Source organism: Castanea sativa, chromosome 1 (genome assembly GCF_040712315.1).
Source record: "Castanea sativa cultivar Marrone di Chiusa Pesio chromosome 1, ASM4071231v1".
Lineage (NCBI taxonomy): Eukaryota > Viridiplantae > Streptophyta > Magnoliopsida > Fagales > Fagaceae > Castanea > Castanea sativa.
The window spans coordinates 10,994,948-11,009,804 of NC_134013.1; the positions used below are offsets into that span (position 1 = coordinate 10,994,948).

The 14,857-nt window shown below is 34.0% G+C and overlaps 1 protein-coding gene across 1 annotated transcript; it reads left to right on the forward strand.

Annotated features, from left to right (window-relative positions):
* The first annotated feature begins 13,040 nt into the window (after positions 1-13,040).
* Positions 13,041-14,187, forward strand: LOC142644144 (auxin-induced protein 6B-like). Its single transcript, XM_075818822.1, has one exon. It carries the CDS (start codon positions 13,154-13,156, stop codon positions 13,616-13,618), a length of 465 nt encoding a protein of 154 aa, XP_075674937.1. The 5' UTR covers positions 13,041-13,153; the 3' UTR covers positions 13,619-14,187.
* The last annotated feature ends 670 nt before the right edge of the window (positions 14,188-14,857 follow it).

A 14,857-nucleotide genomic window follows, 5' to 3' on the forward strand; every position in this document is an offset into this window, starting at 1 on the left:
TTTTAATTTACAATTTAAAAAAAAATTATAATTCGATATTTGAGGAAGAGGAATGTAAATCTTGGAACACTAAATATTATCAATTGAGCTACTTGACTCTTGGCAATTTACATATTAATTATCTCCTCAAGTTTCTGCTATTAACTCTTTGCTTTAATGAAAAACTAAATTACTCATATTTACACATGGAAACATTTAACAATAGTGACAATGGGTTGATTTTATCTAAATTAATTAATGAGGTAATCATCTTTATTTTTGTTTTGAGTATTATGAATAAGCAACTCAGACACCAATTTTAAGAAAATTAAAATAAACATTTGAGGCAAAATCATATTAAAATTATAAATTACTTTAGATTTGATTTGAATTGTGTTTGGACTTTTAGTACATTTTTTTTTATATAAACGGACTTTTAGTATATTGTATATGTAGTATATAATTTCACTAAATCCTAACTTCAATAAAAAAAAAAAAAAAATCTCTTTCAGAATACTACGGGAAATGTGAAGTTGACCGACTAATCTGGTCTATTAGACTGCTCGCCACAAATCTTATATCGCAGTCACACAAAATTATAAACATATTTTATTCAAACAAGCAAGCATGGAAGGAGTTCACTGTATGTTTACGTTCGCAAAGAATCTTTTGCATTAGCAGTGCTGTTTTGACGTTTTCTGTTGGGACCAAATTACTTGCCTAGTTGACTAGATTTGCAATGTTTCAAAATGTATTTTTCTTCTACTTCTCAGCCAAAGCGAATTAACCATTTTAACCAAGTCTTAAGCTGTTCAAAAAAATTACATTTCCAAGGATACACCAAGAACTATATTTGATTTATTGCAAATAAAAACCAAATTTGGTGTGGTTAATTTATCTAATTTAAAGCGCATTTGGATAAACTGTTGCAAAACAATTTTTTTTTTTGGTTTAAAATGACTGTTTGTAAACAAAATCATGAAGAATTATTGTTGCAAAATAGAATTTTGAGTTTTAACAACATATTTTTAATTTCTCAAAATGCTTAACTAAACGGACCCTAGCCCTTAAGTCTCAGACCATTAACAAGCAGTATGGTTCTCAACTTCACCCAACATAATCAACTATGAAATATTAGCTTAGACTTCTCTGCCAACCTCCATGACCCAAATTTTACAGTTGAACTAGTTTTGTAACGTAGCACCGGTCAATTTATTTATTTATTTTTTATTATCAAATTCATATTATTAGTAAGAACTAAGAACCTAAATTCATTGAACACAGTCACCAGTCAAATAACAACAACAAAAATAAGAAGCGTCAATCTTGCGTTCGATTTTGGAGGCACTTTGACGTCTTTAATATTATGGTTCATCACGTTAGTATCTACTCGTCAAGTAGCATTTGCACGTGTAATATTTGACCAATTTCTACTTTATGGATAGGATATACAGATACATTGAAGTAAAAATGTTGGTTTGTGTTGCAATACTCTGACACAGATCGTGAACCATACATGTCTATATCTTGAAGAAAGCTTATCCAAAATCATATTCACCCAGCTGTGTCTTCGATATTATACATTCAGCTAATAAAAATGGCAGCTCGATCTGCAACAACCTAACAAAACATGCATACGTGAGAAGCATCAATATATATTTTTGAACTATAATTCGTACAACATGTGTACATAGAAAACTCTAATAAAACCTACCTTTGTTTCTGAGTTAATACCAAGGCTAGCTAAGCTAGAGGACACCATTGTCGTCCTTAGTACAGAGTCTATTGTCACAGTTCCAGCTATGGAAACAAGGAAAGCGACAAAGACAGTGATCTAGAAATCGCACCCGAGAGTACGTGGCAGCGTCCTAACACTTTATTGGTACACACCGAAAGTGGGTGAGATAAAAATCCAAAGCATAAATCTGACAAGAAGACATCTCTAAAACTAGGTTAGCATGTGACAGCTAGGGAATAATAGTATTTAAAAAAAAATTAATTATGTTGCAGCAAGATTGTCGGGCTTAATCCAAGTTTAATTACCATAATGCCTAGTGGATGACAAACGATGATATAGAGAGATTTTTGTACGAAGTTTGCGAACAAAAAGTTTATGGTTTATAAACTTAACATATGGACAAAACACGTCCTCTTTCCACCTTCCAAAAGCAATTAACAGCTCTTCATGTCTCAACTCAAGAACTTCTCTATCCTTTTCCCAACCTAACCTACAAAGAAACAAATTAAAGACTTATTAGTATTACACCACAAAAGAGAAATAGAAATCTTCTAAACATTGAATTGTGTGAGAGTGAATTTGTCATTTGTCAATGGAAAAGTAACTTTTCTTTCTACAAGTGCAAGGAATGGAAAATGGAGTCATGTTTCCATGATTTTTTTTATTTTTTAGAAACTAAAGTTTTAATTCATAGTGCCCGTTCTTAATAATTGTTATTTATTATCAGACTAAAATACAATTAATTTTTTACGTAAGTGGAGGATAGAACCTTAAGACAATAAACGTTGCAACGAAAATGATGCAATTATATATTGTAAAATTGTTGTTGATGGTACCCAAAATCAATTATCATACGTCACACTTAAGTTTTAGGCAATTTGCAAGAACTAACACGAGAACTCATGATCGATACCAGTGTGACATTGGCCAAAACTACAGTAAGGGGTGTATGTATTCCATGATTTTAGACTTACACATATGGATGAAGATAAGGGAGGTAATCTCGTGAATGTATAGTATACCTACTCCTCATGTTGGCTTGAAGGTGGCATACTTCTAATTACCTTGAATATAGCCCCCACATGCTCCGAAATATGAGCTTTTATAATCTAAGGTGGGACATCCATATATCCTCTCCTTAATTGTCATGATGCTATTGTTAATCGATCCCTATTTTAAAGGCTTGTAATACAAAAATGAAGAATCAACCTCAGTGGCACTTGCCTAATGTTTTGTAAACTTAAGTTACGGACCTCGCTAGAGAAAACATTCTTTTTTTGTGTGTGTATGGATTGCTCATTTATACCTCACTTTGGTTAAGAATCCTACAATATGTAGACCTGTTGGTCATGTATATGGGCATTTATGTGGTCATCATGGCCAAAATCGAGGGAGTTGCGTTGGTTGTGTGTCACTCTCGGTTTCTAACTATTGACATATGTGAATGAAGCCTATAGGTAATTTTGATTTCCAGTATTTCCTTTCTAGGCAAAGCTCATCGATGGTGATTGCACTCTTCTACGGAGTTATACTATCGTGATGAACAATTTGGTTAGATAATGTCTCCCATATCAATAATCATTTATTATAATCAATCGTTGTTCAATTTAGGTAGATTCATGATCAGTTGGTCAATAATAGAGGTGTTGTTGGTGAACACTTGAGGTCTTATGAATCATGATTGAGTAATTCACATTTTGTTGAAAGAAATGCAACTAAAGACATGGTTCCTTTTTCTTTTTCTTTTTAAATGCCTTATAAATTAATGTGTCCATTGTTAAAAAAAAAAAAAGTTTAAAACTAATATAAATTTTACTGTAAAATGCTTCCCTGTGACTTTAAATATAAATTTTACTAGTATATGTTTGTATGAATCTCTCTTCTAAAACCTTGAATCTCGACCTTTATTCCATTACTTCACATGAACTAATTGTATTTGTTGAATAACCATCATATCAAAAGTATATAATAATAATTAGAGAGGATTTGAATCTAACTGCAACAAAAAGAGAATTATTAATGAATTGACTTAATAATAAATAACAACTATATTATGAAACAAATGTTATAAGTTTTAAATTCTATAAAATAGACGTGAGAATCACAGTGAGACGTAAAACCGCCGCAGAAGATACTTTCTCTAATACCTAACATTTTTTTTCTTCAAAACTATGATGCGAGTGTAATACACAGAAGTAACATTTTATTTTACTCTTGAGAATTAAAAAATTTGCTACTGGCCGTACAAGAAGGAGATGACGGGCCGTGGGTCCGTGAGGCCCGTGACACAGTTCAGTACAACTAAGCGGCTCCGAACCTAGACGGTCTTCCCTAAAAGTACTACTCCCCTAGGCCCCAACTATATGTTTCTGTCTTTTCTTTTTTTTTTTCTTCTTCTTCTCGTTTTAATCTCTCACCACATAAAATATAATCCAATTGACCAAATAGTTGGGGGGGGGGGGGGGGGGGGGGCTTTAATCTTTTATCATGGGTCCCACTCAATGACCCATTTGTAATGCCTCCCCAGACCATTTACGATTCCATGTCAGCAAATGGCCGTGACTTGGGATAATTCTGTTGAGTAAATCTAGCACTAATTTTCATAATTTTCCTAGTAGAATTATGGATACAGAATTTTATTTTTATCATTATTTTATTTTCACCGTTTATAAGTTGTCATGTGGTAAAATTGTAATAAAATTGTGAAAATTAATATGGTACTAGACTTACTCAATTTTATTCCTTGAGAATTGTGTTGAAATAAATAATTATAATGATTGCATACCAAATTTCACAATTTACTTGCCAATTTTTCCGTTTGAACCTATTTGGTATTAGTTTCAACCAGTAGCTTTTAACTTTTAGTTTTTATGTATAGCGTTTAAAAATTGCACTTTTTTTGTATTTTTTCACATTTTCAAATTTTTTAAAGGTACAAATATATTTTAACACACTTTCAACAAAAAATATCAGTAAAAAATTAGACAAATTATTTCCAAACGAACACTAAAAGTGATAGACACTTTCTACCCGTATAGACTCACAACTCTTCATTAACCACTTATAATTGCACAAATAAAGTGAAATTGAGTGTGTATTTAGTAAAAATTATTTTTGTTACTATTCATGAACCTACTACACTTTTTAATATTATTTATAGGTCACACTGTATAACTTCAATTAACTTTCCTATTTATCTACTGTACAGTACGTTAAGGAAAGAAAATTTCAATTCGAACAAAATAAGAATGGTGGCGTGCTATCATCAATAGTAGTATATATGAAATTGTTGCCACGTCATTGCAAAAAAAGTGGGACCCAATCCCCTTGAGATTCGAGATTTTCACATGTTCGAGTTGCATTGGATAGTAAACCCAAGTTAGGAAGGTAGATACCTGAAAACGGCCACGGTTGTATCGCATAATTTCGAAATTGTCCTTCCATAAATCCTGCATATATTCCCCAAATCTTCCTACAATTTTTGTCTCAAAAAGAAACAAGGAACATGAAAATTAAATTTGTACAAGAAAACAAACAAGTGAAATTAATGCATCTAACATGATACAAAGGTTTTTTTTATAATTATAGCTCAATGTTTCCTAACGACAATTTAAATAGTTTACTGGATTTTGTTTGGAGGCGTATTTGGTTTTTAAAAATTTAGAGCAATGGAAATAAATGGTATGATCCTTTAAATCCTAACATGTAGGGTATTTATCAATGCTAATGGGACGTTTTGGGGGGATGCACCATACCTTACATGATAACATGCACATGGACCCATTGATCCATATTGGCCCATCTTGACCATATTTCTTAATAGTGATTTAATAGTGGGTTTAGACATTGGAAAATCTTTTTGGGAGTGTGAGAATAATGATAATAATGAAAATGATCGTTCTTTGATCTTGATTGGTCACTTTTTAAGTGACACATGTTAGGATGAATGGATCCAATTAGAAAATAAGGTGATAGTATTTGATTGGTTAGGGATGCTCAAATATAAGCAAAAGACTAAAAGAGTTGATTACTGATTAGGAGAGAGCAATTTTTTGGCTGTTTGTTTTTGGGAGCTTTAAAGAAATGGTGAAGATGGGGCATCCTTGCACATGGGACTTTGTCAGATTTTGAAGATTACAAATACAAAATCGTTGCCTTTGGGAGAGCTTGAATTTGTTACTAATTGTTTTTTTTTTAGAGAGAGCACCAAAATGAAAAAGCATCTTCAATGGACTCAAGTGTCAACTACTAGTTGAGAGAGAGAGAGAGACAGAGAGAGAGAACCTTTTGTTCCAACTACGCATGTGGTGCGTTTTTTAGTTTCAATTTTTCGACTTCGTGCGCCAAAAGAAGCATCCCCGCACGAACAGCTCAAAGTCTCAAACACCGTTATTTTCGCCCAGACTTTCTTTCTTTGCCCTAGACGGCTGCCAGACTACCCCTAGTTATTCACGGAATCACTTTAAATTATGTTTTGTTCATTAAAAAAATCATATAAAATTTTGCACAATTTTTTTTTAATACTAGTAATAGCCTACGACAATAGAGAATGTTATAGGTTTAAATATTTACACCATAAATATTAGGTGTCAGATAATTATGAATTGTTATAAACTTAAAAATTTGTTTTGAAGGTAGAAAATGGTATGATTTGTTATGAATATAACACTTTTCTTAAAAAATATGTTGTAATCTATTACTATATATATAAGAGGATTCTTTTCTTTGGACTAAATTTTTATGTAATTTAAAAATACCTCTAAACCTTAGGTTTAATAGGAAAAAAACTTGAGAACAATCCAGTAAAAATATATTTCTAACTCTACTTACAAAGTAGGACACTCTCCTACTAATCCATGTCTAAAAAAAAAAACTTATCACCACCGTGAATCCATAGTGCGATAGTCACTTTACAAGCATAAGTGTGTGTGGGGTGTAGGGACAAATGCCGCGGTTCAAGTGTCTTAAAGAGAGTTTAACACACATATACACTTAAATTAGGCTATAGTAAAATTTCTATTTTGCATAAAAAAATTTTAAAAAAAAATGTTAATAATTTACATTTCTATTTTTAGAGTGGAATTTCTAGAGTGGAATTTCTATTTTTTTAAGGAAAATTATGCAAAACTGGTGTTGATCAGGCATAATTTACAATTCTAATCTTTAAAAATAAATAAATAAATAATTCTTAGTAAGTTGTGTTGCTAGCCAGCATTAGGTGGATGTTATTTTATTTTCTCAAACTACCAAAATGTTAATAACACTTCTGTCTCTTTCCCTTATTTATTTATTTATATCTATGATGTGATAATATGAAATGTTTATTGGGATCTTCGTCTTGAAATTACTAGAGAGAACGAATGGGTGGTTTGCAGCACAAAGTTCTGAGATATGCCCATGGTTTAAAATGCAAATGGCTAAGGTTTTAGTTATTTTAAACTGCAGAACTGTTCACACTTGACTGGATATTTATTCATATGGCCAAGTTTTTGAAGCAATTTTATTATATTTGTAAACTTTAACGTATCAAACTCAAAAATCAAAACTTAATTTGAGGGTCTCTATTTTCGATACTTCGAAATTATAATGAAGCCCAGTTTAATCTTCTTCCCTGAAATTCAGATAACGTCTTGGATTCCAATTACTCAAGAACAGTTCTGATATTTTTCACACTTTATCTTTTGCCTTGGCTAGTAGCTAGCCGCCTACTACAAGCTTTACCTTTTTAGGTGAATAATTAAATCTAATTCTTCCAAAATCCTTTCTTTTCGAGGCCAAACCGGTCAGCTTCATGTTTTTTTGATAATCTTCACAGATTTGAGATAAGATTCGGTAAGTAGCATTTACGTACCAAATTGAATGACTCCTTTACATAAAACCGCCAATCCACAAAAAGATTTGTGTATGTGTTAGGATTTAACCACACTGCCCTTTATTTAGTATTAAGTCTAGATGAAGTGATGCAAGTGGCAGTCGCATGAAAGTGATATTACAATAATTAGAACGATAGATTGATTAGCATTTACAAACCCTTACACCTTGGTAGCCGGCCTTTTAATTAAATAGTTTGCCCAATAATTAAGACTTAAGAGTTAAGATCATCTTTTTAAGCTCCGTTCCGTAAAGAAAATAATAAAGATTCTTATATGAATTTTACTATATGATATTTACAAACTGATATGATAATAAATATAATTGGTCAATGTCAACAACATAATAGATGACTATCATAATTACTTTGTTTTTCAATAGGGTGCTTATAACAAGGTTTAAAATTAAGGTTTAATTAACGAGTGTCGAAATGTATTAGTTAAACTTGAGTTTTTTATTGCAACAGATCAAATTTTTTTAGGGAGTCAGAGCAACGAGTAATTCTTAGGTACTCTCAGAACACGGAAAATAGTGCTCCCTCCTCTCACATTCATGGTGGGGTCCACTCATTAAATTTATGGTGGGGTCCACCATGAATGTGAGAGGAGGAAGTACCATTTCACTATACTTCGGGACTACCTAAGAATTTTCCCAGAGCAACGTTTAGTTAAACCGATATTTTTTAGTATTAAAAATGTAAGACTTGCTCAATTTATTCTCAATAAGTGCACTTCGACTCCTATTAATAAAAGCCTTAAAAATATAATAATAATAATAATAATAAACATTTCTTTTTTGAAGCTATTGTCTTGTCACATATCCGACTAGATAGATTTTAGACACTCCTTTATTAGAAGTAAGCAGTGATGTCTCACCAAGCTTGCTATAGAGTTTCAAATATCGAATAAGATTGAAAACAGGGGGGTAGCATTTTGTTATATATAGTAATTAAAAGCTAACGAAAGTTAAAAACATGTTCACAACAAATTTTAAGTGGCATATTGTTATTGTTGTGGCAAAAAAGTAATCTCAGTGGTATGTTCAAATTTGAACCAATAACAATTAAACACCTATAATTTGTTGTGAAAATATTATAAAAATGTTATGGACGTATAAATTCTCATTTTCTTAAGATAAGTAAATAATGGAAAAATAAAAATAAAACTCAAGTCACATTTTTATTTTTTTAAAAAACTAAATTCAAGTCACATGGAACAAGAAACTACAAAGAATGACATTACAAATGTACAATCACTTGAATCTTAACTTATATTACTAGATATTCGGTAAGAATCGTGATAAAAATCCACTACTTGCTTTGTTTTTTGTTATTGTTTTTATTAAAACGGTAGAAAAAATCAACCTCACTTCTTGTGTGAGTATTTTTTTTTAAAGATAGAATAACTTTATTTATTTTATTTCATGGGACATTGAATAACTTCTTATTTGTTTTGTTTAGTATTTTTAAAATGAATAAATTCTATTAACATATTCTAAGGTTTGGACTAATGCCAATCAGGTCCAAGACTTTTCAAAACTAAACAATTTGATCTCTAAAGCCAAATTAGTCCCCAAAATAGTTGATAATGAATAATTAACTGACCTAATAGTGTTTAGAGACTAAATTAGTTTTAAGGACCAAATTGATCAATTTTAAAAAGTTTTGGACCTAATTGGCATTCCAGAAGTACAAAGTTCTTGTAAGGGGGGGTAAGAGTCGAAGTTTAATTTCTAGGCTTTACACATTTTATTCACTTAAATTAAATTAGAGTAAAATTTATATCTTGTAAAAAAAAAATCTTATTCATTAGCTAATATGAACTTAAACCCCATTATACATTACTAATCTCATCACATGCGCTTCGCACATGCGATGAGATTTTTTTTTTTTGCGGTCGTAGCAAAAAATAAAATTGTGTTTTTTTTGTTTTATATATATAATTTTTATTTTGAGAATCTAATTTATAAGTGAATAAAGAAATTTGAAAATCAATAGAAGAGTAACTTTATTTTTTATGCAATATTTTAGTGAGAGTTTATTTTTTAGTGGAAATTAGGATTGTATTTTTACCAGAATGTCTTTTAAAAAAAATCCAGTTAAAAAAAAAACTCCATAGATGAGTGGAATTTAGAGCATTTGCATCAGTGGGACTAAATAGCTATATAACTATTTTAGCTTCACCAAAACACAAAAAATCACCTTGCAGCAGTGGAGGTATAGCTTTTTTTTTTTTAGCTCTCAGCTACAGTGTACATGTATAGATACATGTGCACTGTAGCTGAGAAAAAAAAAAAAAAGATTTTTTATTCCTGCCGGCAATTAAAATAATACAACTTGCTTCTTCTTTTTTAATTCTTTTATCACACCATGCCTTTCTCTCTCATTCACTCTCGTCTCATCTAAAGCTCATCTCTCTCAAGCTCACCCTCTCAACTCCGATCTCTCAAGCTCACTCTGTTTACCGTCGCCGGCCTGACTCATCGTCAACGTCACTGTGGTGTGGTTGAATAGTTGCTGGGCTGTAGTGGGTAGATCGACGTTGCTGGGCTGTGGTGGGTAGATCGGCGTCGGTGGGTTGTGGTGTGGTTGGTGTGCTGTGGTGGGTCAATGTGGTTTATGGGTTGCTGGGTGGCTCGGGTGGGTTTCGTGGTGGTGGCTCGGGTGGGTGTGGGCTTGGTTGATTTTTTTTTTCTTTGTTGTGGTGGCGGTGGTGGTGGTGGTGTGGAGACGTCTGTGGTTGTGATGGACGTTTATTGTAGAGGATATATTATTTTATTGTGATGCTCATATTATTTTATTGTATTTAAAGCTAAAATAGATCCACTGCTGCAACATGTTTTGTAAAGTGAGTAGGTAAAATAGATAAAGTAACTTTTTGTGAAGCTAAAAAGCTAAATTTTTAGCTCCACTGTGGATGCTCTTAGAGCATCCACAGCCTATGGGGCATATTGCAAATGTAAACCAAATTTGCAATTTAAGCCCAAAAACATCACTCCATCAGTTATTGTAAAAGCCAACAATTGCAAATTTTTTTGCAATTTAGCTACAATGTAATTCTAAATGTAGAATGCACTTTAGCTGAATTGTAAATGTAAATAATATTATTTAATTCTCTCTCTCTCCTCCTTTTTATTAAGCAATTCCTATACTTTCTCTCTCTCTCTCTCTCTCGTTATTTCTCTGCTCTCTTCCTTCTCTCTTTAGTCTTCAGACCCAAAACCCATAGGTACCACACCACGGCGAGCCACCACACCACGGCAGATTGGCCTGGCTGACGGCGACGTCGTGGCTTGGTTTCTCTCTCTCTAGTTGACAACGGTGACATGGATCGGTGTTGGTTTGGGTTGATTGTGTTAGATTTTTTGAATGGGTTTTGGAGTGGCAATTAGGTGGTTGAACGAAATCAGGGTGTGCTTACCGTGAGTCTGAGTTTGCTGGCGTAAATCTAGGATTTGCTTATCGTGGGTTTGCGGCCATGGGTTTGGGTTTTGCTTGCCATGGGTCTGCATTTGCTCACCGTGGGTCTTTTTTTTTTTTTTGGTGGTGGGTTTTGCTCACAGTCATGCTCTTCAGTGGTGGTGGTGGTGGCAATGTGTTGTGGTTAAGGTTTGTGTTCACGGTGGTTGCTAGGTATGTGGTGTGGGTTGGTTTCAAGTTCGACGGATCATGGTGGATCGAGGTGTGGTTGAGGTGTCACAGGTGTGGGTCACGGTGGATCATGGTGTGGTTGAGGTGTGGGTCACAGTGGTTGTGGGTTGTGTCGTTTTGGTGGTGCTAGGTGGCGGTGGGTTGTTGTGTTTTTTTTTTTGTGGTGTTGATGATCGGAAAGGGTGGTGTTGATGGTCTGGGTTTTTTTTTTTTTTTTGGTGTTGATGGTAGATTATGGGTCGCTAGTGATGGTGGTGGTGATGTCAAGTGTGTGTAGTGCAGCGGTGGTGGTGATTGTTGTTCTTGAACAGAAAGAAAGAGAAAGAAAGAATAAATAATGTGTTGTATTGTGAATGATGGTGATTGTGTGATATATTCTTTTATTGTATAGAAATATTATTTTAATTAGTAGAATAGGAAAATAAAAGTTGGGATGCTGGAATATTGTAAAATTGTATTATATATTTGATAAAGTGACTTTTTGAATGGTTAAATAGGATGGAATTTGCTAAAACGTTGTGGATGCTCTTAGAGCATCAGCAACAGAAATGACAAATCCCAAATGTAAGCTTATTATACAATCCAGGCCCAAAATGTCAGCTCCATTGGAAGGTGTAAAATGCAACTATTGCACAAAAAAAAAAAAAAAAAATACAATTGAGCTATAGGCCTTGCAGTGCGATTTTACATTTAGAATCGCACTCTAGCTCAATTGCAAAACCAAATATTAATATTTTATTATATTTACTATTTGCTTTATCACCTCACTCTCTCACCGGTACTCTCATCTCCTCTTTTTTTTTTTTTTTGTTCTTTCTTCTTTTTCAGTTCTCTGATTCTCTCATTCAACCCTTCCCCCTCTATTGTCCCTGTCTTGCCTTTCTTCTTTTTTTTTCTCTCTCTATTTTCCCTTAGATCAAACCTCCGTGGGTCTCATATTTGGTGGAGCTCATGGTTTGATGTGGTGGATCAGGGTGGTGTCGTGCTCGCCGTGACTAAGTCGCTGTGGGTCTCGAGGTGGTGCCGTGGTGGTGGATTGGGGTGGTGCCGAGCTCGCCGTGGATCGTGGGTCTCATGGGTTGGTGGCAGTTATGGGTTTGATGTGGAGGCAGATGTGGCAGATCAGGGTGGTGCCGAGGTGGTGTATCGGTGGGTGGTGGATTGATTTGGGTTTTCCTGATACTGTTAAGATTTTACTGGTTTGCTAGGTATTTTAATGGTTTGCTGGGTATGTTTAATTGATTTGCTGGATATGTTTAATGGAATTGCTGGGTTTATTTTATTGAGTAGATATGAAGATGGAAGATGGAAGATGGAAGATGGAAGGAGAAGGAGAAGATGGTGAAAAGCAAAAGAATGGAAGAGTCAGGAAGCACGGGTGGAATGAGACAATTGGAAAAAAACAAAAAATATTATATATATATATATATATATTTTATTGTGTAAATATATTATTTTAATAAGTAGAATAAAAAAAATAAAAGTTAAATTGCTGAAAAAATTATAAAATAATATAATATAATTGATAAAGTAACTTTTTAAAATGGTAAAATAGAATAGGATAGATGCCTTACCCTCTCAAAATCTTGGCTATTCTACTTTTCTAAAAGCATTCACTAGTGGAGTATTATATACAGGCCATCACATAATAAATCTACCAACGTCAGGTCAGCATATCACTGTCCTTCGAAATTGCTGCGAAAACAGTAGACATTAACTTTGTAATTATCTCCAAAATCAAGGGTCCTTTCCAAACCTCATCCTTATATAACCCTCTTCTCTCCCCACTATCTCAATCCCTCAAAACTCTCTCATTTTCAAAAAACAAAACAAACCCAAACCCAAAAACAAAACAAAAAACAAAACCAAATAGTCTCTTCAGCCACTTTTTCCGTCACTTTCCAGGGAAAAAAAAAATGTCAGCCGGACTCGGAAAATGCAGCAAAATCCGCCACATTGTGAGGCTCCGCCAAATGTTGAGACGGTGGCGCAACAAGGCACGGCTTTCAGCCAATCGCATACCGTCCGATGTGCCGGCGGGACACGTGGCGGTCTGCGTGGGCAGCAGTTGCAGGAGATTCGTTGTGCGCGCGACGCACCTGAACCACCCCATCTTCAAGAAGCTCCTGGTCCAAGCCGAAGAGGAGTACGGGTTCAACAACCAAGGCCCGTTGGCGATTCCGTGCGACGAGTCGCTATTCGAGGAAGTGCTCCGATTCATTTCGCGATCCGAGTCGGGTAAGAACGGCAACAACCCGACCCGGTTCGTGAATCTCGAGGATTTTCAGAGGTACTGCCACGTGGGCATCCGGAACAACCTTGACTTCTGGCCTGAATCTCGACCGTTGCTTCATGGGATCGCCGACAAAACTATTTGGTAACGCTTTTCGGAGAAATTTATATTTGAAAAAAAATAATAATAATAATGAGGAAAACGATTTGTTTCTGACCCGGGTGTGACTCAGTTCGAGTTAGCTCGCCTCCACGGAAAGAAAAAAGAAGTAGCCAGCTGAGTATAATACTTGCAAAAAAAATTGCAACTGACTCGGCCGAGTTAACTAACCCAGTTGGGGATTTTTACTCTTTACTTTTATTGAATTTTTATTATTTTTTACCATTGGGCTGTGAGAGCGAGTGTAAGAAAATTATATGATACTGTAATTGGCTCCGGAGAAAGCTACGGAGATGGCAAAATGGGTGGGCGAGTTATCCACCGAGTCGTCCCGGGTTCGGATCGGAGTGGAGGCCAGAAGATTTTATTGATTACTCACTCAATCAACAATGTGAGCGAGAGAGAGAGAGAGAGAGAGAGAGAGAAAGAGGAGGCACTTGAAATTTCAGGCAAAGAGAGAGAGAGAAAAAAGTGATTGGTGGGGGTGAGGTCACTTTTGTAAATTCATGTTATTTATTGATTGATTAATGGGAAAATTGTAGAGAAAATATTCTGCCATGATGATTGTCCATTATCTCGGTAATACTTTGTTATTTGACAACTAACACGATCATTAGTTATATTAATTATTAACAGTACGTTTGTTTGTTTGTTTTTCTTTAATTGAGTATTATTATTTTTTATATAAAAATTATGGTGAAGATTTCAATCATGGTAGCCGTTGTGGGAGTTATAATGACACCAACCCACGTGAAAGCAAAGCAAGTCTTCCTCTTCCGTTTGCTGTGTTTCTTTCACCTGATATGTTTTGTCTCTAACCTTTGTTTTTTTTTTTTGTTATAAAACTTGTGCCATTCTTTTTTTTATCACAAGTTTTTTTTTTTTTTTTGGTTTTTAAAGTGTAAATAAGAAGATTCGATCTTTGAAATTATAATTCATATGAAGTGGATGCCACTGCATTGGACGGACCTATAATTGATAACACGATCAAATGCTTGTGTTGTGTTATGGAAAAAGAAAAAAAGATGTACTTGAATTTTGACCCTCTAGATTAAAAGGATAGTTGGGTATGGTCCGCCAAAAGAGGCCAATGCATGTGCATCATGTCATGAACTGTGTGCACTGGATAAAGTAGCTTGCACAGTAAATTTAGATAATTAGATATATTTTTATTTAATTAGAAAGGTTTGTGCTGAATGTTTTTTTATTCTAAATATTTAATTTAATT